This window comes from Athene cunicularia, assembly GCF_003259725.1.
Source record: "Athene cunicularia isolate RWA chromosome 6 unlocalized genomic scaffold, athCun1 chr6_part1, whole genome shotgun sequence".
NCBI lineage: Eukaryota > Metazoa > Chordata > Aves > Strigiformes > Strigidae > Athene > Athene cunicularia.
The window spans coordinates 26,327,321-26,351,740 of record NW_020799105.1 but is presented as its reverse complement, the minus strand read 5'-3'; the positions used below and the strand labels follow the sequence as shown (position 1 = coordinate 26,351,740).

At 52.4% G+C, this 24,420-nt stretch overlaps 1 protein-coding gene across 1 annotated transcript; it reads right to left on the bottom strand.

The window, feature by feature from the left end:
• Nucleotides 1–7,249: 7,249 nt before the first annotated feature.
• PWWP2B (PWWP domain containing 2B) lies at nucleotides 7,250–22,335 on the bottom strand (the record flags this gene model as incomplete). Its single annotated transcript, XM_026851571.1, has 3 exons — nucleotides 7,250–7,767; nucleotides 18,582–20,235; nucleotides 22,229–22,335. Coding segments are annotated over 2 exons (1,743 nt in total), but the record flags the coding sequence as incomplete, so codon positions are not given.
• Nucleotides 22,336–24,420: the final 2,085 nt, after the last annotated feature.

Below are 24,420 nucleotides of genomic sequence, written 5' to 3'. Positions count from 1 at the left end.
GGTCCTTGCACTCGTAGTTGAAAATTAGCCCTGAAGTGTTTGGGCAACCTCCTTGGTAGCCAGGTCACTCCGTAACGGTCCTTAAGGACGTTCTCTGCCTTCTCCTTCAGAAGCAGGTGGAAGCTGAGCCAGAAGCTCCTCACCCGACACGGGACGGCTTTTGGCAGCACGTCCCGGTAACACGGCGCCCGCCGCAGCCCCGGCGATGGTGACCCAGGGGAGCTTCCACGGGCACCGAGGACCCCTCCCTGGGGGGGGACACGCTCCCGGCCGGGGAGCTTCCAGGAGTTTGGGGGCTTGCGATCCATTCGTCTTTTCCAGTGGAAACACAGACATTTCATAGGGAATGTGTATGATCTCACTTTCTCAGTCACTTTTGAGGGACTTCAGAAGAAAACAACGTCATCTGCAGAGTAAAAGCTGAAAACCACTGAATTCCCCAGAAACCAGTTTTGTGCTCCCCCATTACAGGCTTTATCACATGTTGCTCATACAAGCCCCCATCTCCCCAACTCCCCTTCACCAGGGCCACCACCCCAACTACATCCATCTAATTCAATACACACTTACACTGAGTTATTCCTAAATTTAAAAGCATCTTCCCCTAACTGGAATTCACACATGGATCTTGCTCGATAAGGTCGCACAGGCTCTTAAGTTTGTTTTTATGTTTTAAGATACACTTGGGAGAGCAGCACGCACCTACACAAGCGGCTCTGAACCCCCATGTGCTCACACCCTCTCCCTGCCAGGGAAGAGACCCAAATTCTAAAATTATCCACTCAAAATGAGCATTTTCTCAGCCCACTTTGTATCAGCAGTCACTGAGTAATTCACAGCAGATCTAAGATTAGCTAATGAAGCGCAGTGACTCATCAGCCAAGCCTCCGCGCCCCTGGGAAAATTCAGTTTTTCTTTAGCAACAGAGCTTCAGCTGTGGAAATTATAAATAAATACGGTTTGGAGAGGCTACAGTAATGTGAGGATTCTTGGTTAGAGCTCACTGATACAGACATTTGTGCCCATGATGCCCCTGTACTAACCCCGCTGCTGATCGCCCGCGACAGTGCGGGATCGTGCCGGGGACTTTCTGCGGCGAAGCCGAGCGGGAGCGTGTGGTGCCAACGCACCAACCAGCACAGCCCGGTTCCAAACCACTCATTAGCTCACACCCATCAGCAAATTAGAACCATGCAGAATCATTACAGGCTGCTACAAGGACATTGTTGAGCAAAATGATGGGGTGGAGGAAAGTCATAAAGGGAATCAAAGCAGAGAGGATCCCCGCCCCAAGACACCAAACAAGCCCAAATTTCAGCCCCTGGCGTGGCAGGGCCCTGTGCACCCCCCCGAAACGGGACCCTCCGCACCCCTCGGGGCCGCTGCCGTGGCCTCACACACCCTCAGCGTGGCACCGCCGACACCCAGGGCTTTCAGCAGGGAAAAACAAACAGCCCTCCCCTCCCCTCCAGCCCCTCGGCAGGGGTTGCTCCGTATCCAGTCCAGCTGCACTTAAGATTCTCTGTTTCGACTATATTCTGTTTCAAGCCACCGAAGGTTTGGGTTATCAAAGCCAAATGCTTCAGGTTTTGGTGTCTAATGAAAACCAGCTTACAATTTATGTGTTTTTCCTGAGAAATTAGGTTTAAAAACAACTGCCCAACTCTGTGATTTATAATATGCACTTCAAAAAAAAAAAAAAAGAGTTTAGGGGAAAGAAAATATTTTCCGTACAAGACAGACGTTTGATTGGATTAAAGCAAGCTTCCCTTTTAATTAGGCTTGCTGGAGCACCGCTGGAGTCAGGCACCCGTGTCTATTCTCCGCGATGTCCGTCAGCTCGGACAACCCCCAGTGCCCGCGCTTGGGCTGGTCCCTCCCGTGCAAACCAGAGCTCAGAAGCACCAAAATTCGGAGTGACACTGCCCAGAATGGGGCTGCTCCCCAGCCAGAGACCCCGGCCCCCCCAGCACCGACGCTGGGGGGCTCTCCCCAGCCTCACTGCAGAGCAGACACAGAAGGAACCACATCAAGGCTGCTTAGAAGTCCTCTGCTACAAGCAGTAATAAAAAAAGGCCAGTAGTAGTAATCTTAGGATCTAGCAAAATAAGAAAATGACTACATATGAGCATAGCAGACCTTTCTTTTGCCAGCATAAAGCTACTTTCATCTTTAAAAGCAACTGTTCAACTTCCCATTTTCTCCGCCCTGTGAAGGGATAGTGTAGCCCCAGGATCACCGCTGCAAGGCTGAGCCAAGCCAGGAGGACGCATCAACGTGAAACTGCGGCTGAGATCCAGCACGTCCAGCTGCAAGGACTTTTTCCCACAGGGAGTGATTGAAAAACCTGTCAAAACCAGACTGGTGCCAACAGTGAGAGACAAACGGAGGTGCTGCCACCGCGGGCTGTGCCCGATGCGGGGAGCTTGGACTGACTGTTTTTTTGGGGTGACCTTTTCTGTCTCTGCTCTGCCTTCTCCTCCGGCCCCGGCCCGGGGCTGCCGTCCCGCCTGCCATCATCCTGCCCAGCCGGGCTGGCCTTGCGCTTTGAGGCCCAGGGTCTGGGGGCAGGTCCCCTCTCCCGGCCGAAGTCCCCTGGCGAAAGCCGCAGCCCCCATGCCCGCATGCCACAGGCTGCGGGCACCAGGGGACCAGTGGCCACGCACAGACGTGACCAGTCCCCGAGACACGTCCGTTTGCTGCAGGCCGAGGGATCCCGGCGCTGGGGGCAGGTCTGGGTCCTGTCTTCTCCTCCCCCTGCTCCCCCCAACAGCCACGATCGCCGAGAGCTTGTTTGTTCTGTCGGTGCTGCTGCTGCTCCAGTTAACATTGTCACAGCCTCTAAAGCGCAGCATCAGCATGGTTAAAACATTTTGAGATGGCAATATTCTTACGGGCCATAGCTTAATCAGGAAAGGAGAAGTGAGGAGAAACAGTCAAAACCAACAAACTGAAGGACGCTGTTGCCAGTCGCTGAGAATCCGCTCCCTGAGCACAGCCCGACAGGCCCACCACGAACAACAGAGTCGTTTGAGAAATGGATTTTCACCCCACTCCCTTTACAATGCCTTTTCCCCTATTCAACAGGAAGAAAGCTGAACTCTTGCAAAGTCAAATTACGAGAAGCGTTTACTTCAGGTCAGTGTAAAAGCCTGAGAAACCCCAAAGTTGCCCCACAAAAGCCAAGGCCAGCGGGAAGGTTTCCTGCAGGCAGCACCCAGTCCCCCCCCCAGCACTGCCCGCGCGGCTGCAGAACCAGAGCCTGCTCTTCCAAACACCACTTTTTCTTAATTTTTAAGGCTGTTCTGCTGTACAAGGTGTTAGGGAGGTGTGGGGACATCCCTAAAGCTCCAGCAGCTCCGCCAGCCCATGCCAGCGTGGGATGGGCACTGCACTATCAGCCACAAGAAAGCAACCTGTAAAAATCTCATCGATGCCTTGGGGTCCCTGGCGGAATCAAAACTGTGGGCTTTGTTATTCTGTAAGTCACTCGGATGGCTTCACTAGCATAGAGCAAATGGCTATTTAAGCTTAAATAGTGCCACAGCCCCAACACTCGCCCAGCAGTACACCCCTCCCCTTAGCTAAGCCGGCCGCAAGGGGCCCTGTCCTTGGGGTACCCCCCACCCGGCCGTACAGCTGCACTTCCCAAGGGATCAGTGCCGGCCCAGGTAACGAAGGGCAGCACTCGGGGGTCTGGGGCTCCCTGCTGGCCCTCTCCTGGCCCTCTCCCCGAGGGCAATCCCGCTCCAGGGAAGGGCACTGCCACTGCTGCTGGCAGCTCTGACTCAGCCCACGGCTCACCGAGCCACACAAACCATTGTCAGGCCACCTACACTGCCAGCTCCTTTGAGTAAACTTAGTAAGTCAGAAAAGATAAGGATACAAATTTTGGTGAGAACTCATGTTTTGAACAGAAACAACCAGACTCCCTCTCCAGTTGCAGAAAACGCCGTTTCCCCTGGGGAGGGCAGGAGTGCCAGCAGGCAGCGGCCACCTGGGGTGGGGGGAGCCGGGGACCACGGGGCGCTGGGGGGGCTTTCGGCACGGAAACCTGCTCACGGTGTGTCAGACATCAGGCCAAGGAAAAGGGATGTGGGTTATATGCACAGAACTTAGTCTATATGTTCAGAATATCAGCAAAATGCCTTGTTACAAAAAGCACTGATAGGTTCAGTAGTGGTTTGAATAACGTCAGAATAAAATACTGACTCCCCCCCGTGAAAAGCACCCTCAGACTCTGCAGGGCTTGCGTTTGGAGATCAGCTGCGTGCGCTGAGGCACAGCTGTCGGGCTCAGGAGGAAACCTCCAAAACCACAGTGCAGAGCAGGGGAGACTGTAATAAGCCTTTCATGTAAGTAGAGTTGAAATGGACTGAAGGTAGCCCACGTTTCCTAAAGCCATGCACAAGTTTTCAAAGTATAAGGAAGGAAACCTTAAAACTGGAACAAAATGTGAAGTTTCACGGCACACAGGAATCTGCTAACGACGTTCGGTGGGTAGTACTGAACCGATGACAGAGAATACTGAAGACCACTTGCTATCCCTGAACATTGCTGTGTAGGTTTTAACCCAACAGAGCTTATCCTCTGACAGAATAAAAGACTAAAGTAAAGCATTCAAACTTCGCATTATTAAAAATGACATCTAGAAACCTCTGTATCAGCTTTTAAAAATCAGTTAGGAAATGAAACATCACAGTGCTCTTGGTTTATGCTCTTGCATTTGCTGAGAAATTATTTTCATTTATCTGCATTACAGCGGAGGTAAAAAATGCAATTGGTTACAAGATTTTTGCTTTAAGCCTTGCCAAAACCAAAGAATCATCTTTTCACTGAAGTGAAGCGAGCCAGCTCCTTCAGCTCCCAGATGCAGATCCAGAGTTGTGCTTTTTCTCAGGGCACTGTTTGAAGCTCAGAGCAGGCCCCCAGCGTCCCATCCACTCACATGCCCCCTAAGCACCATCTTCTCTGCTATCCTGTTTTTATGGAAACTCCGTGGCACTTCTTAGTAACGTGGCAAAAATCCAGTGACTCACCTGCAGTGCCTAAATTCCACTCACTGCTTCACCCTTTGAGCTGTGCTGACGGGCACACGCTCATCGGCCGTCACAAGGGTGACTGGCGCAAAAGGAGTCCCAGCACGTGCCACCCCCCATCCCCTTTGGCGGAGGGTCCCTCCCCAGCCCTCCCGGCAGAAAACGGCACCAAACCAGCTCCTGGAACCCCCCAGAGCCGACACAGGACCTGGCGAGGGCGCACACGGGTATTTTCCCCCTCGGGGCGCTGGCGAGGAGCCTCAGGCAGTCTCAGCCCAGTTTGCTTTCCGGAGGGCCCTGGGGGACGGGGCCTGGCGGGACACGGCAACCTGCGAGGGAACACCAGGGGTCTGGAGGGATGCGGCCACCGCTGCTCTGAGGCCACAAGGCGACGGTGACCGTTAGGGCAGACAGGTTTCCACTGTGCAGCTGAACATCTGCCAGGCCAGAGTCGTACTGCAGAGCCAAATGATGGTGGGGAAAGAACTCTGGGACACCCCCTCTCGAACAGCTCCGTCCTGGGGCACGCGCCCGGCGGCAGACAGGCGCTGGGCTCGCGCTTCCCCTCACAACCCGCCTCCCTTCCAGGCCTAGAGAACACCAGCGGCCCTGAGTGCGGGGCTCCGTGAGGCTCCTCACGCCCAGCAGACTGAACGCCTGGTCCTCGGGACGTTCCTGCCTGTTGGTGGGGCTCGGGTGACATCTGCGAGCCTCCTGGGGACAGCGGCCAGGCCTCGCCTGCTGCTCTTGGCACCCCTGTCAACCACGGAGCAGCCCTTCCCGCGCAGGCAGGAGCAGCCCTTGGCTGAGGGGGGAGCAGACAAGCGCCTTTCCCGAGCGTGGGGGAGCGGGGGCTTCGTTAGTTTTGTTTTGCCTTTAATTTTATTTTTTAAATGAACAGAAGGCTGCTTGTAACATCCTTCAGCTAGCTGCTGTAATACTACGGCCAAAAAGCTTGGCACCACTTTTTGGCAGGGATTTTGTACAATAAAGAACTGTGTAAGCAGAAAACACAGAAACTACCTCACAGAGCCATCAGCTAACCCAAGGCCTAGCTCGAGAAGATGCTAGAAAAGAAAAACCCACAAAGAAACTGCTGAAGATGGACAGACAGGGGCTAAGAAAGGCAGGACTGTTTTCTCGGCGAGCAGGCGCGCGCTGCACAAGAGCACCTTTGCCAGCCGTGCCCTCTGCGCCGGAGATGGGCGCAGCGGGTGCCCAGGTAAACAGCTGCTGCACAAAGGCTTTACACAAAGTGCAGAGCACATCCCTTCCCTATATACTGCTGTCCTTCTTACACTTATTTTTGGAAAACAGGAAGCTTATTGATTTGTTTGCAGAGGTGGCCAAAATCGGTCTTGGGAGACAGATGTCCTCCTTCAGCACTGCGCTCTGGTCTGCGTGCTTCACACCACAGCCTTCCAACTGTTCTGAGGGAAACACATTTGACTCATCGTGTGCTCCTCCTGAGGCTCGGCAGAAGGGGCTTTTTGGTGCTGAACTCTTCCTGTTAAACTGTTGTTAAACAGAAAAGGGAAGCTCTGCTCGTTCTTGGAATTCGACAAGAGTTCATCAGTGTTTGCTGCAACGGGGTACAAACAAACAGGAAGCAGAACCTGCAACGATCCTGGAGCTCGACGGCCACTTCTACACGCAGACAACATTTAACCTAGCAGGGACAGCTCTGAACTGTTTTCTCCAACATCAGATTAGCCACAAATTAATGTTTCTAGACTGAAGGAATCCAAGAGGAAGCTAGACTATCGCAAAACCAAAACAATTAACCGATAGCGTTTCAGAAGCTGGTCGGTAGGAGGTCTCTTTAGTTTGTAAACCATTTGTACTCTAAATGTGGTACAAAAGCTGTAGGCTTTCTGGTTTTTAAAGGCCGCTAATCATTTCTGGCCACGTGAGAAGATGAAAATCCTTCCTGTCCAACAACATGTGTTCACAGGGCCTTAAATTACCTTTGTTGGCTAGGTGCGAGCACAAAAGTCCATTCCAAACGTTAACTGCGGGAGGCACAGGTCTAACCACCGACCTCCGCGCGCAGCGTGAGCCAGCCCGGCCCCAGAGGCTCAGGACACACACCCACCCCCGCCACCGGGCGAGCGGTTCTTCACGTACCTGAGAACACGGAATGGCTCAGCTCTGCACTGAGCGCCAGGACAAAGCTTTAGCACAGGCAAGGACAGCCACATAGTTCTGTGTTGCACATTTTCCAAGTTTTAATAGACACAAAAGTGAGTCCATTGTACTTAAGACACTACAATGATTTCGTTCTATTGCATGTCCTGCTCCAATTACATTTCTCAGAGTACAGTTTGGTAGCTTTAAAATTAACAAGTGTGTGAAATCTGTAAGTAAAATAAGCAGCAGCAGTAAATTTTTGGATTTTATCAAGAATAGCTAAGTTTTAAGTAATAAATACATTCCGAGTTGTGGTTTTTGCTGTTCTCCTAGTTCACTGCCGTACGACTCGTCAGAGTCTCACTCTAGGGTAAGATATCCTCGAGACTCTCCCGCCAGGCTCAGCCCAGAAGAGCCACCTAATGCCAAGTCCCGGTGCCTGTCACCTGTCCCAGATGAAAAGCAGTGCAATCTGACGAGGAAACTCGTCCTTCTGCCACACACACGGCAACCTCCAGATTCTCCTGGGGAGCATGTCAGGATGTTTACAGACTTCGTGACCCTCTAGAAGAACAGCTGTGCTCTTATCTTCCGTTACCTTGAAGAAAGTGAAAGAGGGAGAGGTTACTGCAGGCGGCACGGCACGGACCGGCATTATCAGCGAGGCATATGCTCCGGGTCTCCTCTAAATATAGCCGGGAATTCCTCTGCTCCCAGCTGGCCCAGCAGGCAGAAACAGCAGCAGCTACAGCTTTGGAAGAAACTCCTCAAGTTAACAAACCCAAAGAGTGGGAATTTGCTCCAGGAGAGAGGTGATATAAATTTCAGTGATGATAATAAATCTTCAGTCTCTGGCTTAAAGACTTTTAAGTCCCGGTTCGGGGTGGGTTACTGTAGGTTAATCTGCCACGAGTCCCTACAGAGAGAGCCACGTGAGGAACATCTGCCTCCACTTTTCAAGCACAATCTATAAAATAGGATTATTTCCCCCTTGAGAGCAAAGCCATACAGAAGCTTTTCCAAGTACCTGGAGCTGCTCAAGACACCGACCGCTGCCGCAGTGCCCGGTCACGTGTTCATGAAGAGGCAGAGCAGCCACGTCCCCACCTCCTTCTGAATGATGCCCCCCTTCCCCGGGACCCCCCGCCCCAGGCTCCCCTGCCCACCCCGAACTCTGCTCGTTCCAGGCCACAGAAGCACCGCGGGTCACGGGACGGCCCGTGGCTCTCCCAGGACCAGGCAGCCCCCGAAGGTGGCTGCATCCGAGCGCACCCGACCACGGCTGAGCAGCCCTCGGGTGGGAAGAGCGTGGGAGACGCTTGCGCTGCGTCCAGAAGTGCAAAACCACCCACTCCAAATGGCAGCCCCCAAAGGGTGCCAAAGCTACCCAAGCATGACAGGCTACACTGCTGTCATCCCGCCAGGCTTGGAGAGACACAGCTACTGGAGAGGGATGGGCCCATCCATCAAAAAACTAGGGAAGACGAGAAGTCCCCATCCTGGAGCACGTAACGTCCTCATCCCTGCACACAAGAGGTACTTGCACCGGCCCTCTAAGTCAGGCTACGGAGTGGAAGCCTTGAAAGAGTTCGAAGGGAGGACCCACTTGTCTTCAAGATCAAGTCAAGAAACCAGAATACACGTGAAACAACTCAGTGATGCAGAAATGAATGAAAAAACAGCACGGAGATCTACACTTACACTTTTCAACTGCAGAAGCACCACTGCACCACACGTCAAACACAACTCAGTTTGAGCCAGTGCAAGAGTCTGACAGCCCTAACACACACACATCCTCACCAAATCAGCCAACGTGGCCCAGTCAGAACCACAGGCTCAAAGCCGTGTTCCTGACAAACAGGATGGATGCTATGAAGCAAAAGCTCAAAGACCTTTAGAAACCCCTCACAGCTGAGGTTTGTGACTTGCAAATACAGAGGACAGTCAGCCAAGAGCACCAACAGAGAACACAGGAAGATGATCACATTTCCAGCACTGCTGAAAACGCAGCAGCACCTCTTCTGCGGGCACGGAACCAAAAGCGACAGTGATTTGCCCAGACTCAGCATCCAGAACGATCTTCAGTATGGCCCATACAATTGACACTTCAAAGAGCTGATTCAACGCACCACAAACATCTACCCGAAAACCTGTATTCCAGAGAGGGACTGTGACTGGGTTCATAAACTCCTTCAGCATTCAGCAGAATCACGCTGCTCCTCAGAAACTGGGATGTCTCACAACAAGGCTCTATTACCTATAGTTGGCACAGTATAAATTTATACTTAATCTTGTGGGAGAATCTATTCGTTTGCCTTGTGATGCATGGCAAGATTTCCAAGAACACACAACAAGCTCACTTGCAGGCTTATTATCTTACACCTCCCAACTCAGTGAGTCCATGGACTGGGCAGAATATCCCTCAAATGGTTTTCACAGAAAGCTGACCCTTTGGAGACAGATTACAGACTGAGAATAGTCGGTCTAAACAGGAAAAAAACGCATTTTTTTGTTGAGGAGGTAACAGCAAGCCCTCAGGCCAGTTGCATTGTTTGTGATTTTCACACCTGGAGGAAGGAAGTGAAGCAGAAGCCTGAAGCCAAACAACCTCCCAGGGAAGGCCTCGTTGCAAGGGCAGACAGTGCCCTGTTGCAGGGACTGGGATGAGGCCGAGCTGCAGCTGCTCGCCAGCATGACCTGGGGGCAAAGATGGGGGATTCTCTCCTCAGGGGAGCAGATGGCAAACTGCTCTAGAACAGCTGATGCTCTACGTGGAAACCTGTCCAGCCTGCCCAGCTCCACGTGCCCATGGGCGCTCGTCCCCGGCCGGGAAGCACGGGGCTCCGCAGCCCAGGTGTCTGTTCTAAGCACCCTCCTGAGCAGACCCAGGGGCTCTCAACGTGTGTTCAAGAGGAGCCACACAGCCACTGTCTCTCATACAGTCTCACTCTGTTGCTGGAAAAATACAGAGGTTTCTGTTAAAAAAAAGAAATCTCCAAGATGGAGCAGTGGCTTAAAACTACATTCTGGGCATGGCGGTGGCCTCGATACACGTATGAGTAACTAACACATAACAGACCGACTGACTCAGGACAACGGCGTGACCCGCAGCCGCCGCGCTAAGCTGCACGTGGAAAGGAAAGCCAAGAAAGCTCTCCTGAAGCCAAGCGCTTATTCATAACAACAAAAAAAAAGAAGTTTTGGATCAAATAAAGCCATTCACAAATTCAGATTTAACCGCTGCAGCCGAGTGCAGGAAGCTGATGTGTCTTTGAGATCCCTGCATCCCAAGGGTGTGGATGTGCCAGGACCCAGCTCGCACCCACTCGGGGGACTCATTTGCTCTGGTGGGTCGAGGCGCAAGCACAGGACACCCCCACACCCCCTCCTGCCCTCGTGAGAGCGAGGTGCAGCGCGAGGAGGGGTTCCTGTGTGTCCCCAGCTGCTCCGCTGCCGCCAGCCGATGCTCACAGACCAGCTCCAGGTCAGGATTAAGACACACGCACGTGCGGCCGAGCCGGAGCTCGGGGCCCACCTCCTTCAGGCGAAAGGCTTCCCTGGAGCACTGAAACCCTCTCCCATCCCAGCCCGGCGAGCAGCACAAGCCCCGCTTACCCTGCATGTTGGGAAGCCATGGCAGCAAGAAGTGGCTTATTTTGAGGAATAATTTCTAGTTGTATCACAATTAACAGCAGGCTGTAATTGAGCATACCAAATCACTCTTTTTGGACAGAGGGCAGCGAGGCAGCCCAGCTCAAGCTCGGGAGGATCAAGTGGTTGTGTCTTCCCGCAGCCCTGGGGAGGGGACGCGGGGCCCAGGGGACCCCGAGCCCCTCTGAAGGCAGCCGACCGGCTCTGCCGGGGCTGGGTTCCTGGAGATGGAACCTGCTGAACAGCCCCAGGTGCCTGTGGAAGGGCAGAGGCTGCTGCTGGCCACAGTTCAGGAGAGTCCCTCCTTCCCGGGCCTCCTCCTGCGGGAGGAGGGCTGAGGTGAGGGCTGGATCGCTGCTGGGACCCCCCACCTGCCGGATGGGGCTTTGGAACCGTCTCCGACTCCCAAGGCATCAGCATCCAGCTGACTCAAACAGGCCGGCAACTATGTTCTCCAATTTAAACCTCATCACCCGAGCATCTCCCTGAAAAATCCTCTGTCAGGTTTGAAGGTTTTCTGCTTTCGGAGAGGGTTGCTTTCTGCATGAAGAAAAGGCTCAAGCTGTTGGCTTGAATCAAAATAGAGCAAGTCATCATTCGTAAGGGAAGTTACACCAGCATTTTTGCTACAATTGATTTCTTGAGCCACAGAGAGCACATAGGCAATATGCTTTATAAAGAAAAAAGTGTCTGATCCAACAATAGCAAGGATCTAATACAGATTAAACAGCAATGGGTATGTCAGTTAAAAGCTTCACTCTTTCAGATGTTAACTTAATGAAAAAAAGCCTTCATTAAAAAGACACCCTGCTCCTCCCTTCCAGAGAGACACAGCCCCAGTGACCAGGAGATGGACACGGCTAAGGCAGGGCAGCTGGCAGGGTCGGTGCGGGATGGCTCGGGCACAGGACGCCGGGGAGCGCTGGTGACCTCCCTCTCGGGGAGCGCGGGCAGAGCAGCCGCACACGGGCCCTCGCTCCGCGCTGCGGCTGCAGGGACCGGAGCACCAGGGCCCTTCTGCTGCCCGTGGCACCGGGGCTGGCCCAGCGCTCCCTGGCAGAGCGATGCCGCCGGCCCTGAGCTTGGCAAGGTCCCACGCTGTGCTGGGGCACAGATGGCACCAGGAGAAGCAGGAGGGCACTTTCTGACTGATAGAAGAGCTGGAGATCCGCGGTGCAGGGACTGCAGGTATGAAGAGCACAAGTGCTCCCAAAATCAAGGTGTTAAACCCCATCTCTGTCATCACTGCTGGGCACCAGAGGCCTATTTCAGATGGACACAATCTCAGGATGGGCAAGAGTTCATCAGCTAGCTAATGCAAAGCCCATATATTCTGTAAAGGTACATACAGAGTGCAAAACGTGCATCCAGCAGATTTAAAAAAAATAAACCAGGCACCAGCCCATCCTCATCTAGTTTTCAGGACCCCAGCATGCAGCTGCTTCCTTAAGTCTTTGACCAGGCGGACGTTTGCCACTCAGCCCACAGCTGAGCTCGATCCCAGCAGCAGTGATGGGTACTCAGGGAAGTATCAAGGCTGAAAACCAACAGTTTGCAAGCTTTCCAACATTTAAGTGTCTCCAGGTCGATTCTGGGGAGCAAAGTCCTACCTTTCACAGCTCAGTGTTAAAGTGTCACCCAGCTGAGTCAGCAGGGCTCCTCCCCAGCAGCAGCCGCCGCACAGGGCTACTGCATGAACATCTTGTTCCTCTCCTCTGGAGGAACAAGCACCCTCCTCTAGGCAGACCTCTCCCCAGGTTTCCAAACACCCCCAGTTCCTTCTGGGCCCAAAGCAGCCTTTGTATGTGCAACCTGGAGGTGCTCAACACTTTGCCAATAACCTGTTTACTTGCAGCAGAAGGGGCCAAGCTCCCCAGCCTCCCCCAGAGAGGGAAGAGGGCTCCCTCAGGAAGGGCTTTGCCCCCTGGGCTGACCAGCGCCGCTTGCTCCGAGAACTGCATGTCAGCCTCGGGTCCCACCCCGCGGAACTCACCCTGCCCGGGGTGAAAAGGGGAACTGCAGCCACTCTGAGTTTACAGAGGAAAGGACTCAATAAATGCAATACAGGAAAGGCTACGGAAATCTCATTTTCAAATGATCTGTGCAAGTTTTCAGAAAAAACAGTTTCCAGGCGCTTTGTCCAGGCAGCTCTGGTGGCCTCACAGCCCATCCCTGCCTCCCCGGGAAGCCCCCGGCCCAAACCCTGCTCCCGCGCGGCTCCGACCGGCACTGAGCACAGGACGCTCACCCCTGGCACGGTCACCTAGCCCAACCAGCAGATGCCTGAAGCTCCAGGTGGGGCCTGGAGACCCTCAGTTCCGGGCGCAGCTTGCCGTGCTTCCAAGGGAGTTGTTAAGCCCTTTGGCTGATACAAATCTCCTTTGGCGGCTGAAGTTACAGCTCACGTAAGCAGATCGCCTTCTCGGGCATCTGTGCAGCTCGTCTGCGGTTAGAAATAGCACAATGCACGGCCTGCTGGCATTTCCAAAAAACACACCCGGGAGCAGAGCGTGGAGGGAGAGAGGGGCAACAGATGGCACGAGCGGGGAGAAGCAGCAGTGCAGATCTGGATGTTTCCAACTGCCGCCACAGCGGTCACAAGGCGAATGTGGAAGCGCTTTCGGGAAGAGGGAGACCAGCAGGATGGCACCAGACGTGCAGCCCCAGACACCCCGCGCTGGGGCACACAAATATGCGATGCAGTCTATTTTAGACTTGTTCTTCTACTTTGTATTAATATGCAGAGACGCTGACTCCAAGCTGCTTGGAGGAAGACTGAGAAACAGTAATTAAGTTGGATGCTTGGTTTTACTTGACTGAACCATCTAGAAACCACGCCAGAAAAAATCTCAAGCATTCATCTTCTGGGCTGAAATATTTCACATAACCAGGCAGGTGTTTTTAAAAATTTAGCTAGAACGGCAACCACCACAACTTTATATAAAGTTATATAACCTTTTTGTGCCACTGGTAGAGCAGGAGAGAAGAAGTAAAAGGAAAAAGAAGAGTGATTTATGTTGCTTCATAAACTGCTGGCAAGCAGTCCTGGCTACATGCACATACAAAGCCCTGAACATCTTTGAAGGTGAAGTCATAACCCAGCGTTCCAAATTTTACGTTAGAGCTTACTATATATAGCAAGTATGCAATAAGCTTTGATTCTGCTGTACATGGTAGCAGCGTGCTTTTTGTGATGAATGGCTAAATGTACTGATACTAAGGGTCTATTAAGCTAATAGCAGTAAAATGAAAACCTCCAAAAGCCGGTATTTTCAAGTTTAATGGTTCCACAGCCACAGCTTGGGGGTAGGGGGGATAAAGAGAGGGAGGAAGAGTAAAGGATTTTCCAAAGCAAATTAATATACATATTGTAAACTAGTCTCATGCAGAGAGGTGTATGAAAATCTACAAGCAGTTTTTCTAAAAGGTTCTACTCTGTGAAAGGGCTGTGGGCAGGGAGGGGAGATCTGTCCTGAGGAGCCCCTCGGGAGGAGGAGGGAGCAGAAGGCACTGAGCACTGCGGGAGGTGCTGAGCCTGCTGCGGCCCCGGGCGACCAACGCTCCTGCCAGGCAGCGGGCCCAGGGCACCGCGGGCTCCGGGGAAAGCCCCATCCCACTGCACGAGGCGCTCCCTGGAGCAGGGACAGGGTGGCCGTGGGGAGCACGGGTCTCCTTCCCCACTGTGCCCCAGCCCACCACCGAGCCGAGCTCATCTCCATCCCCCAGCCCCGAAGGGCCCGTCCCTGCCCTGTGCAGGGGTGACCCCCCTCCCCAACCATCGTACGCCCTTCGATGGCACCTCTGCGGCGGTGGAACACGCGTACGCCAGCAACCTGCTCTGAGAAAACCAGAAACAAGCTGGGGTGCCCACCCCTGTGAAAGACAGCGAAAGGCCATTGGGTGGCTGAAGGAATTTGACATTTATGCAGCTGCAAGTTTAAATATGACGTTATCGTGGAAGTGAACGGAAAGCAAAACGCAAAAGCACAAGAGATTTCCTTATTTCCAAGAAAAAGGCCGAGGCTGGAGGGCCAAAGCCCGCCGGTCCGGCTCTCAGGGCAAGTCCTACACGAGGACCCACTGCCCCAGCTGAGACCCGTGCTCAGCGCCCCGCAGGCGACGCCGCGGCCTCGCTCCCACTTCCCAGCCCTGGGACGGGCTGTCCTTAACAGAACGGCAACCGTCCTCCAGGCAGCCACAGCAAGGGCTCACCCCAGCTCCCACCCCGTGGGACGGGGCTGCCAACACGGCACGGGGGCCCGGCCTACCAGGTCAGGATCTGCGGGGACGTAATGCTGCCCATTACCCCGGCACTGCCCGAGCTTGGCCTTGGTCACCTTCTGCCAACAAGAGGCCTGCGGTCATAAAAGCACGAGGAGTGGAGGTGGGACAGTGTCCGGCGCTTTAAAACCAGGCAAGAGTAGCTCACCCAGCACCCAGCCCCAGCACAGGCACCTGCGGAGCGCGGGCAGCACAGGCAGCACCTGGCCACGCGGGACACACAAGCAGGAGCTGCAAAGTGGCAAGAGAAGATGCTGAGTGGGCACTCTTCTCCTGGTACCACTCTAAATCAAGTGTTCTTACAAATTTGACTTCTACAGGTTGCTAGTCTTGTCTGTTGTTTTTCCAGAAACCTTGTTTTACTAGTCAGCTAACAATAAGCTTTTAATAAAGTATTTTCTTTGCAAAAAAAAGTATAAGGACAAAATGTTAAAAACATAAGTGATCATACAAGCTTTTCCAACCCAACTTAAAAAAAAATAAATCCAACTGCTTCCAGTTTTGTATGTATCCACAAATCACCTGAAATGTACGTTTTTTCCAGTGACTGCCCTCCACACTTTGCAGAATAGTGTCACGTGTAAGGAGACAGAAAGTTTCACAACAGAAAGTGTCAACAGCCACAAACTTCTGCCGTGCTCAGGATTAGCAGCAGTGGCATTAGCAAAGCGCAGCCACGGAAGGCACCTCCTGGGCTCCTGCTCCTGGTCTGTGTTAGTGACAACAGGCCCTCGTGCAGCTGCTGGTGAAGCCGCAGCACGGCGGATTGTACACTGGCAACGTGCAGCATGACCAGCCAGATGCCTGCTCTTCGAAACTGCGTTAACTGATGTAAGGCTGTACTGCCCTGAAAGGCCTCAAAGCTCTCAGATATTTAACTGCAGCTCAAGTGTCATCGTGGTCCTGGGACTCCGCAACTGCAAACATCAGTGAAAACTTAAGTTACACCCTTCAGGAAAGAGCAGTTGGTGAGCAACTGATGGAAACATTTCAGTTCTACCTTAGGAAAATTCAGGGAAAGCAGTAAAATTCAGTCCTCCTGAACAGAACTAGGTACAGGGCAAGTCTCCACAATAACGAGCTGTTTTACAACTGAGGTACCAAAACACTAGACATGCTGGTCTAATCATTAATCTAAGTAAGTGTGACACGTGGAACACGGGAAGTTGTTTTGTTCTGCTTTTCTGGTCTGGAGCAACTGCAGTTGTTTATCCAACATTACGTCATCTCCAGACAGGCAGGCTGTGCTGGCAGCTCACCTTAGGCACACGTAAGGCAGAAAATCACCCGTGGAAAGCCAGCTGCAGGAGGCCGATGACACGGCGAGATGTGTTAAACGTACCTACGTAGCCATACACACGCACAGAGCCTTGGCCGAAGCGTGCAAAGGGAGGGTCTGGTCTAATCCAGGACATCCACCATTTCCTTCTCACTCTCAACATGTTCTTCTTTCCCCCAGCTTACAGACCTGGTCCAGCCCTTCTGCTCAGGTGCCCGCTGTCCCTGCAACAGCGCAGGTCTCCTCCAGAGCAAGTGCTTCCTTTCCTCCCGGAGGCCTTGCCCCCAGCGCTACCACCAGCACACCCGCAGTGCCCTCACTGGTGACACAGGCAGCGCCTTCCTTCGGCTGAGACGGGACTAGGCAGACATCCTCCCCTCTCGGGTTCCAGGCCTGGCCTCTGAGCTGCTCGTGGCCCCCAGCTCCCCTGCGTCACACAGCCTGACCGCCGCGGCCAGCCCGCGGCCGAGCCAGCCCTGCTGCTCCTTACACACAGACTGTCGGGACGGGGGCGACAGATTCTGAGCACGGCTCCTTCCCCAGCGAGGACAGCGTATACTGGGCATCAGGTTTATTTACACTCCAGACCCAGCTAATAGGACTTTGGGTCCAATCCAAACACTCCTGATAGAATCAAGTCTTTAGCCAGAGTTAAGCAGCATTTGAAGGGGCAAAATCAAGGATGAAGCTTAAATGCTGCTGCTGCAGTTCTACATTTTCACTCCCTCGAGTGCCCAGTCATCCGGACACCTTGGGCACACAGGATGAATATGCCACCCTCTGATTACTTACTCCAGCCAGGCTTGCCAAGACGGAGTAACAACTCAAGCAAAGGAAGTCCTTCATCACCCTCAAGAAGGTGGTGAAGTGCCATCATGACAGAGGGTACATCCCCTCAGGATGACACAGGACTGACCCCCACAGTCCCACTCACCACAACAGCTCAGACAGAGAAGCACAGAGTCTCGAGCAGGAGTAGTACTGGCTGGCAGACACACAGTCCTTGGTGTGAAAAAGAGCAGAAAAACTTAGGGGGCGACATAATGAATCACACTGTATAAAGCAAGACCTTCAACAAGAAGACTCTCCATAATGATTAGTTACGGTTTTCAGTCAGAAAGTTAATCCCTCCCCTTGTTTAATCGCATCACAGATGAAGTCTTGTCTAGATAGTGGTGACTGGGAGGTTGTGAAACAATTCTAGATCTTATTCGAGTTGCTGGATTTTTCCCATGGACTTCACGGAGGGCAGTGTCCGAGGCAGCATCAACTGTAACAGACGGTGTTTCTATTCCAGACACACCACATCCTGTATTTTTAGGCGCCTGGGCAAAGTTTTGACTGTTTGATGAGAAAGGGAGTCCCATCCTCCATGCTTGCAACCAGTAAAAGCAAAACGTGGAAGCAATGAGTCATCTCCCACGTTTATGTTCCCACCTCATGTCCCACCCCCACCTCCTCAGACAAAGAGATTGCAAGTGAAGCCCAGAAGAACTTAATGTGATGACCTGGGCCATTCCCCAGCAATACACCCAGATTTCAGCCACAACTGCTACGAGAAATATTGAAAAATTGTTCCCCAGTTAAAGACAGTTTTTGGTACAATTGTCTTGAAGATCCATAAAGAAAGTGCTTTCATAAAAAAATCCAGAAATCGACGCCAGAGGGGTCAGAGAAACTGCAGGAGAGCAAAGGCCCTCCAAGGGCCCTCAACTGTTATGGGGAACTGCTGGGCATCTGAACCTAGATACGATAAATATAATCTCAGTTCCAAGAAGACTTTTATTCTCTGAACCAAAAAACGTTTCAAAGAAAGCCAAGGACCTATTTAGTCCTCCAGCCACACAGGATTAGTTTTGACACAGAGTATCCTCAGCACTCACCACATTCTACAATAAACGGCCTAACACAGTGCTACAATTTTATCAGCTCTCTGAACAAGCGACACTTGCTCCCTCACATCTGCTTTGTACTCCCCCCGCGAGCGGGGGCTCCTATTCCCATGGTCCCCCCCAGAGGTTTGGAACTAAAGGTTCCTCTCACCTCTGAAATCACCGCCAGCCACTAACAGCGAGGCATTTAAGTTTAACACCCATCAACCTCGGTTTTCATGGAGAAGCAAATGCAAACACACAGCGGAATGTAGATTAAAAAGCACAAGGAGGTTTTTCATGGGAAGCGTTAGTCCAGCAAGCACTCACCTGATACTGGAGGCAAAGTTATGTCTCAAACTGTGTTAAGAGATCTCTTATTTCTGGAGTCAGATGCTCTACTGCCTTTGCAGCTTCCGTGATAGCTTTCCGATACATCCCTTTCTTCTTGCGATTAAATCTCAGTTTGAAAAACTCAGAGAAAGGAGAGAGTTTTGAAACAGATAAGAATGAAGTCGTTGGAGAACCAAACCACGATACTTTAGCTTCTCGCCATGAAGGTTCCCCGTTTTCCTTCTGGCTAAGGTTTATGTCAAGAACACGAGCTGGCCACCATGGAAACCCATGAATCTTACCCCAAACAATATCCCCCACTGAAACAGTTCTTCCATCTTCTGTGACGCATTTGGACACGCTCTGGGTGTGCAGTCTGACTGTCAGTGGCGGCACAATTTTACGCTCATCTTTTGAAGATGAAGAGACGGATGCATCATCACCAGGCAAAAAGTCACACATTTCTGGTGATGTCACTTCTGAACTAGAAGACTTGGATTCGTCTAGACTGTCATTACTACACACTGATAAACTAGAAGAATCTGCTTTTCTTTTACGATAATTCATAAGGAAAGCCAAGTTATCATGTCCATCTTTACCCTGGGGAAATCTTTTAAAATCATCGTCTTCACCTGAACTCCCTGAAGATATCTCAGCTAAATTTCTGTCTGTGGATTCATCATTGTAAAACGCGCCTGGGTTGGACTCCCTGCTGTTCTGAAGGACGCTGATTTCATCAATCAGTTCTGCCTTATAAATTGAAACACTCTGACCATCATTTATGCGATGGGGCTTCAGCCGTATCTTTGGGGGTGGGACATCCGCACTGGAATGCACCGGCCGCGTGAGCTTCAGTTTTGGAATGGAAGCAAGCTGGCTGCCTGCTGACTTGTCCATTAAACATTTGGTTTCTCGACAGCGTTCAGAGTCTCTGGTCTCCTCTTGGTCCTCCCCTCCGTTCTGTAATATTCGCTCTGGACAAAACGGTTTGACTGAGCCGTGAACCCGGGACGGGATTTTTACAACTTCGCCCTTTCCCTGTGGAGTACTGTACGATATTTTTATAACTGGTGTTCGATGCACTAGTTCCCCAGAAAACTTGTCATCCTCTCTCTTCTCTCTTTTGTTCCTTTTCTCCACGTAGTCGGAGTCACTGTGTTTTTTCTGCTCTTTGTCCTGAATGCTCAGCTTCCTCCTGGTTTTAGCACTCTGCCTGGCTGTGTTGGCATCCTCGGGGTTCAGAGTGTTTTTACACTTCTCACAGAGCACCTGCCTCGGCCGCAGCCTGATCGTGCTCATGATGAGCCTTCCCGGGTCTCTATTCCGTGACAAACGCCTCCTCGTCCTCTTTATAGTCCGTGGCGGCGGCTGAGGAACCCACTGGTTGTAGGTGTGCCGCAGCCACAGCGGGCGGGGAAAGGGGGCTCCCTCAAAGTAAGGGGGGTAAGGAGGGAGGCTGCCAGGTGGAGGGGGAGGCAGGAGGGGGGGTACTTGCTCATCACCGTTACCCTTGGGAGGCTTTTCTGCAGCAGGCTGCGGCTCTGTCTTGCCCAGCACAGCATCTCTGCCATCAGCAACTCCATTAGTGACAGCGTCAGCAGGAGGGTCCTCGTGCTTGGGAAAGGAGGACGGGAGACAGAACAATCCGGACCTAAAACAGGGCGAGAGGACAGGGAGGGAAAGAGACAAAGGGTAAGGATGTTTGAAAGTTGCTTCCCTGGGAAGACTGCACAAAACTAACATGTTAGTTTATTTAAAAACAACCAACCAACCAGCAAACCCCCTCACACAACTTCAATATACCAAGAATGCTACATTTTCCCTTGACTTTTAAGACAAGGCAGCCAATTCTGCCACTGAAAAAAATAACAGCATCTCAAAATTTGGGAAAGGTGTCCTACTCTCCTGCCAGAAAAGGCATGGCAACCAAAAACTCTGTTTCCATGAGCAATTTGCACAAGGTTTTACTCTAAGAAATTTTATCAGACAAAGTTTATTTTATCAGCAGGCTGGTGAAGCCACGAGGAGCGCTGTGATACGGATTATACAAGCCTGCTGGGAGCTATTAAACTTCCTTCCTTCACGCTGTACTTGCACAGCTGATTTTTCAGCTTCTCACTGAAAATCTGAGCATCTTGACTCAGGAGGGTAACTTGCACGTTCAAGCCACAAGTTCACCAGCACACAGCTCTGCTCCTCTGCCTCCGGTCTCTCCCCATGTGCCTTTATTTGTTAAAATAAGGAATACACTGCTACTTCAGAATAGCAAGGTTAAGAATGATGATCACTGTTGTTCAGTGCCGAGTCTCGTTACAGGCTGCCAAAGTCTGGATACAATATCTTGCAGCTGTATTGGCAAAAGCAAACCCTCTCAAACACTGAAACTCGCTACCGCCACTCATATCTCTGGGTATCTGCACCAGAACTTATGCCCTTGGCCTGACATTAGAAATATTATGCTAACACAGCACCTGGACAAATATTTGCCCTTAAACACTGACTCAGAGTGGGCAATGCTCGCTGTCTTGGCTTTCCAGAGACGCTTCTGTCGAGAGTGCACCGTCAGGGAAGTGTTTCAGCTTTTTTAATAATAACAAAATGCTGTACAGGTGAGCCATGAAGAAGCCAGCAAGAGATGGAGAACAGTTAAAAAACAAACACTAGTTTTTAGTTGAGGATGTTACACTCCCTGCTCCACTCCTCACTGGACATCATATTCCTTCCAACCACTAGCAAGGGAGGAGCTTCTTGGCATTAAAGAGAAGGACTCTGGCAACCGTGACACAGAAGGGCACTGAAGAGAAGCTGAAGGCGTCCACTCACTCGCACATCCCCTCACCAAGAGAAGCACAGAGTCACCGCTGCGGGTTGGCCACGGGAGAGGAGCTCCTACCCCCCAGCCCTGCCCTCGGGCCGCGCCGCTCTGCAGCGGGACAGACCCTAAAACCGCCACTGCCCCTCGCCAGGCACCGGCGAGCAGCCGTCTCCTTCCCCAGAGGCACCAGCAGCGTCAGCAAAGGTCACAACCATCCCAGTCAGAGACAAAAACCAGCAGGGCTGTTCAAGGAGGGCACAGGAGAAGGGGGAACCTGGTCCCCTGCTAATGCTCTAACCCACTGGCTCCATTCTCCTTTCCACAGACAACTACAGACTGTCTCTCTCTCACCTGATTTGCATCCACCTAGTTTGAAAATACAGCTTGCATAAACAAAGCAAGCAGGAATTAGTCTGATTCTGGTACCAAGTCACTGCCCTTCTCTGAAATAAGAAGACCCAGTGAGTTGTCTGGACTCTGGAAAGTCCTTCCCCATTATTCAAAGAGTAAGAGTGCAAGAACTTACTGTTCAGATGACAGTTTAGTTCAACTGGGAAGCTCCCAGTTCGAATGCTAGCCAGTCAAGCGGATTAAGCTGTTGAAACCACATAATTTGGAACAAAATGTTTTTGTTCTAAGGGTTTTTTTTTAAACACAGACAACTGAGAAGGTAGGTGTTTTTCAAACAACGAGAACACAAGTACAGTTTGTACAGCCAAACAAAGAAGTCAGCATCATTCATAAAACAACTGACAGTGATATCATTTCCGAAGGCCTGGCTATAAATTTTGGTTATTTTATGCACTGAGATTGTATAATCTGGTCACACCAGAGAACTGTGCAAGTCTGCTCGTCATGTGGACACGAGCCCAGCCTCCCTCTGCTCCCGCGGGCGAGCCCGGATCCTGCCTGCTCGGAGCCAGGCTGCGGGGAGCAGCAAGCGAGCAGGCAGGTCCATCAAACCCGCTTCCTTCCCCAGGATCCGGCGCAGCACGAAGCTCCTCGCTTGGCAGAAGCGAAGCACTCAGACGTTCACTCCCTGGGATGATTTATGCTTGTGAAGTTACCGTATTAGCACGTCACAACCCTGCTAGGTCTGAAACGGCCCAGCTCGCCCTTCAGAGCAGCACCGTGGCTGTTAAGCCATTTTAAGCAGAAGCCCATGAGGCTGGGGTCCTGCCATTTTAGGCTTGCCACAGAAATACAAGGAAAAGATGGTGAGGAAGAGCCCCTCGCAGCAGGGACTCCTCACCCAGACACAGTCATCGCCCTGTGCTGATTCAGCAGCTCCTCGGCCGAAAGATGCAGCAGCACCAGCGGTCTGACAGAAAACCCACCACCTGCCTCGTCCAAGGGCTCGCAGCCTGCCACCCTGGACAGCAAAGCACCTCAAGGTCCATTTTCAACAGCAGCGGCTTCCACAGGCCCAGGCAGCGGCTCTGTCAGGGAGGGCCATGGCCCCACGGCTCCTCCGGCCAGGAGAACGGGAGCCCACGCGGGCCCCACACGGGTGCCCTGCACCCAGGGCAGCCAGGGCGGGGGCCGATGGACGTGCTTGTTCCCGAGGGGCCTCCAGGTCTCTTCCTTCATCCTGGAAGCGTCTCCAAAGGCCAAGAGAGCGGTTTTGCTGAGGAATCATCCCTTTCCCAGGCTGCCTACCACGCCAGTCTTGGGCAGAGGCGAGTCCTGCTGTCCCACCCGCCTCCCCGCACCATTACGTGCCCCCCAGCCCTACCTCTCCATCACGGGGGGGCAGGAAAACAGCCCCAGAGAGGGCAGGCACAGACACCCCTTATCTCGTCACCGTATCACCCAGCGCCAGCAGGAGCCATCGACCGCCACCGCCCAGGGCTGCTTTCGGTTTCTCTATCCCTCCAGCCCACCGGTGGGGACACACCAAGCTCCTCCAGGCTTCTCCAGCCGCGGGAACACCAGGGACTGCCTGCACCCCCGGCGCTGCCCCCGCAGCCAGCCCGGAGCCACCTTCCACACAGGCACGGCTCCTTCTAAGAGGATTTAGCTCTGGTGTCTTTCCACCCACTGCAGAACAAGGAACATTTCATCTGACACACTTCACTTTCCAGGAGCGGCTCACTTTTACCACAAGGAGAAATAGTTTCACAAGCTTTCCCTACATCCCCCCCACTTTTTTTGCACAGATGTGGGGGTAGTTAATGTATTTCTTCACTCTGCTCACTGCCACTCTTGATTCTGCGTACCTGAACCGATTCAACGGAGATGAAGGTGCCCAAATTTTGGGCGTGAGTGCCTGTGCAGATGTTACAGGCATCAGGACATAGTGCAGAAAGTGAATTCACCCTGCTTATAATCTCCCTTTCTGGGGCAGATGTAGCCAAAAGGACTAAGTTACCTCAACCCAACCTCTGCTTGGAAAAGAAGACATCATCCTCCAATTTATCCTCATGCATAATTAAAAACCAACTAATTATAAGTTCCGTTGCAAGAAAATTGTCAAGTCTTGTTCTCAAAAAACACTTTAACTGCAGTCAAAATGCATTTAAATCTCATAAGCATGGATGCTACGTAGCTTACTGTCTAGAAGAGTGAATTTATTAGAAGAAAATAACCACCAGTCACCCGGTAATAAGTACTGGTGCTTGCTGCATACGCTATCCAGGCTGCGGGCAGAAAGGGATGCCTGTAGGAAGCCAATAACCATTTTTTTCTTCAAATAATTCCACAGCTGTTGGAAAAGTCAGGCATGCATTTTTAACTACATCCCACTGCTCCCAAAGGCACAGGGGAAAGGCTGGAGGCAGGCGCGCTCACCGGCACGCAGGGGAGAAGGCAGGCTGCAGGCAGGCTGCAGGCAGGCTGGCTCCTGCCCGCAGCCACTCCCGCTTCCCACGCAAGCTGCCTGCAGGCCGAGCCCCCGCAAACCCGGGCAGGTGGTTTTGGGTTCAAACCTGCGCCTGCTTCTTTGCAGCTAAAATAACGGGAGTCCGGCGGGTGGGGCCTGGACAGAAGGGATCTCCTGGCTGCCTGCACACTTGGCATCCA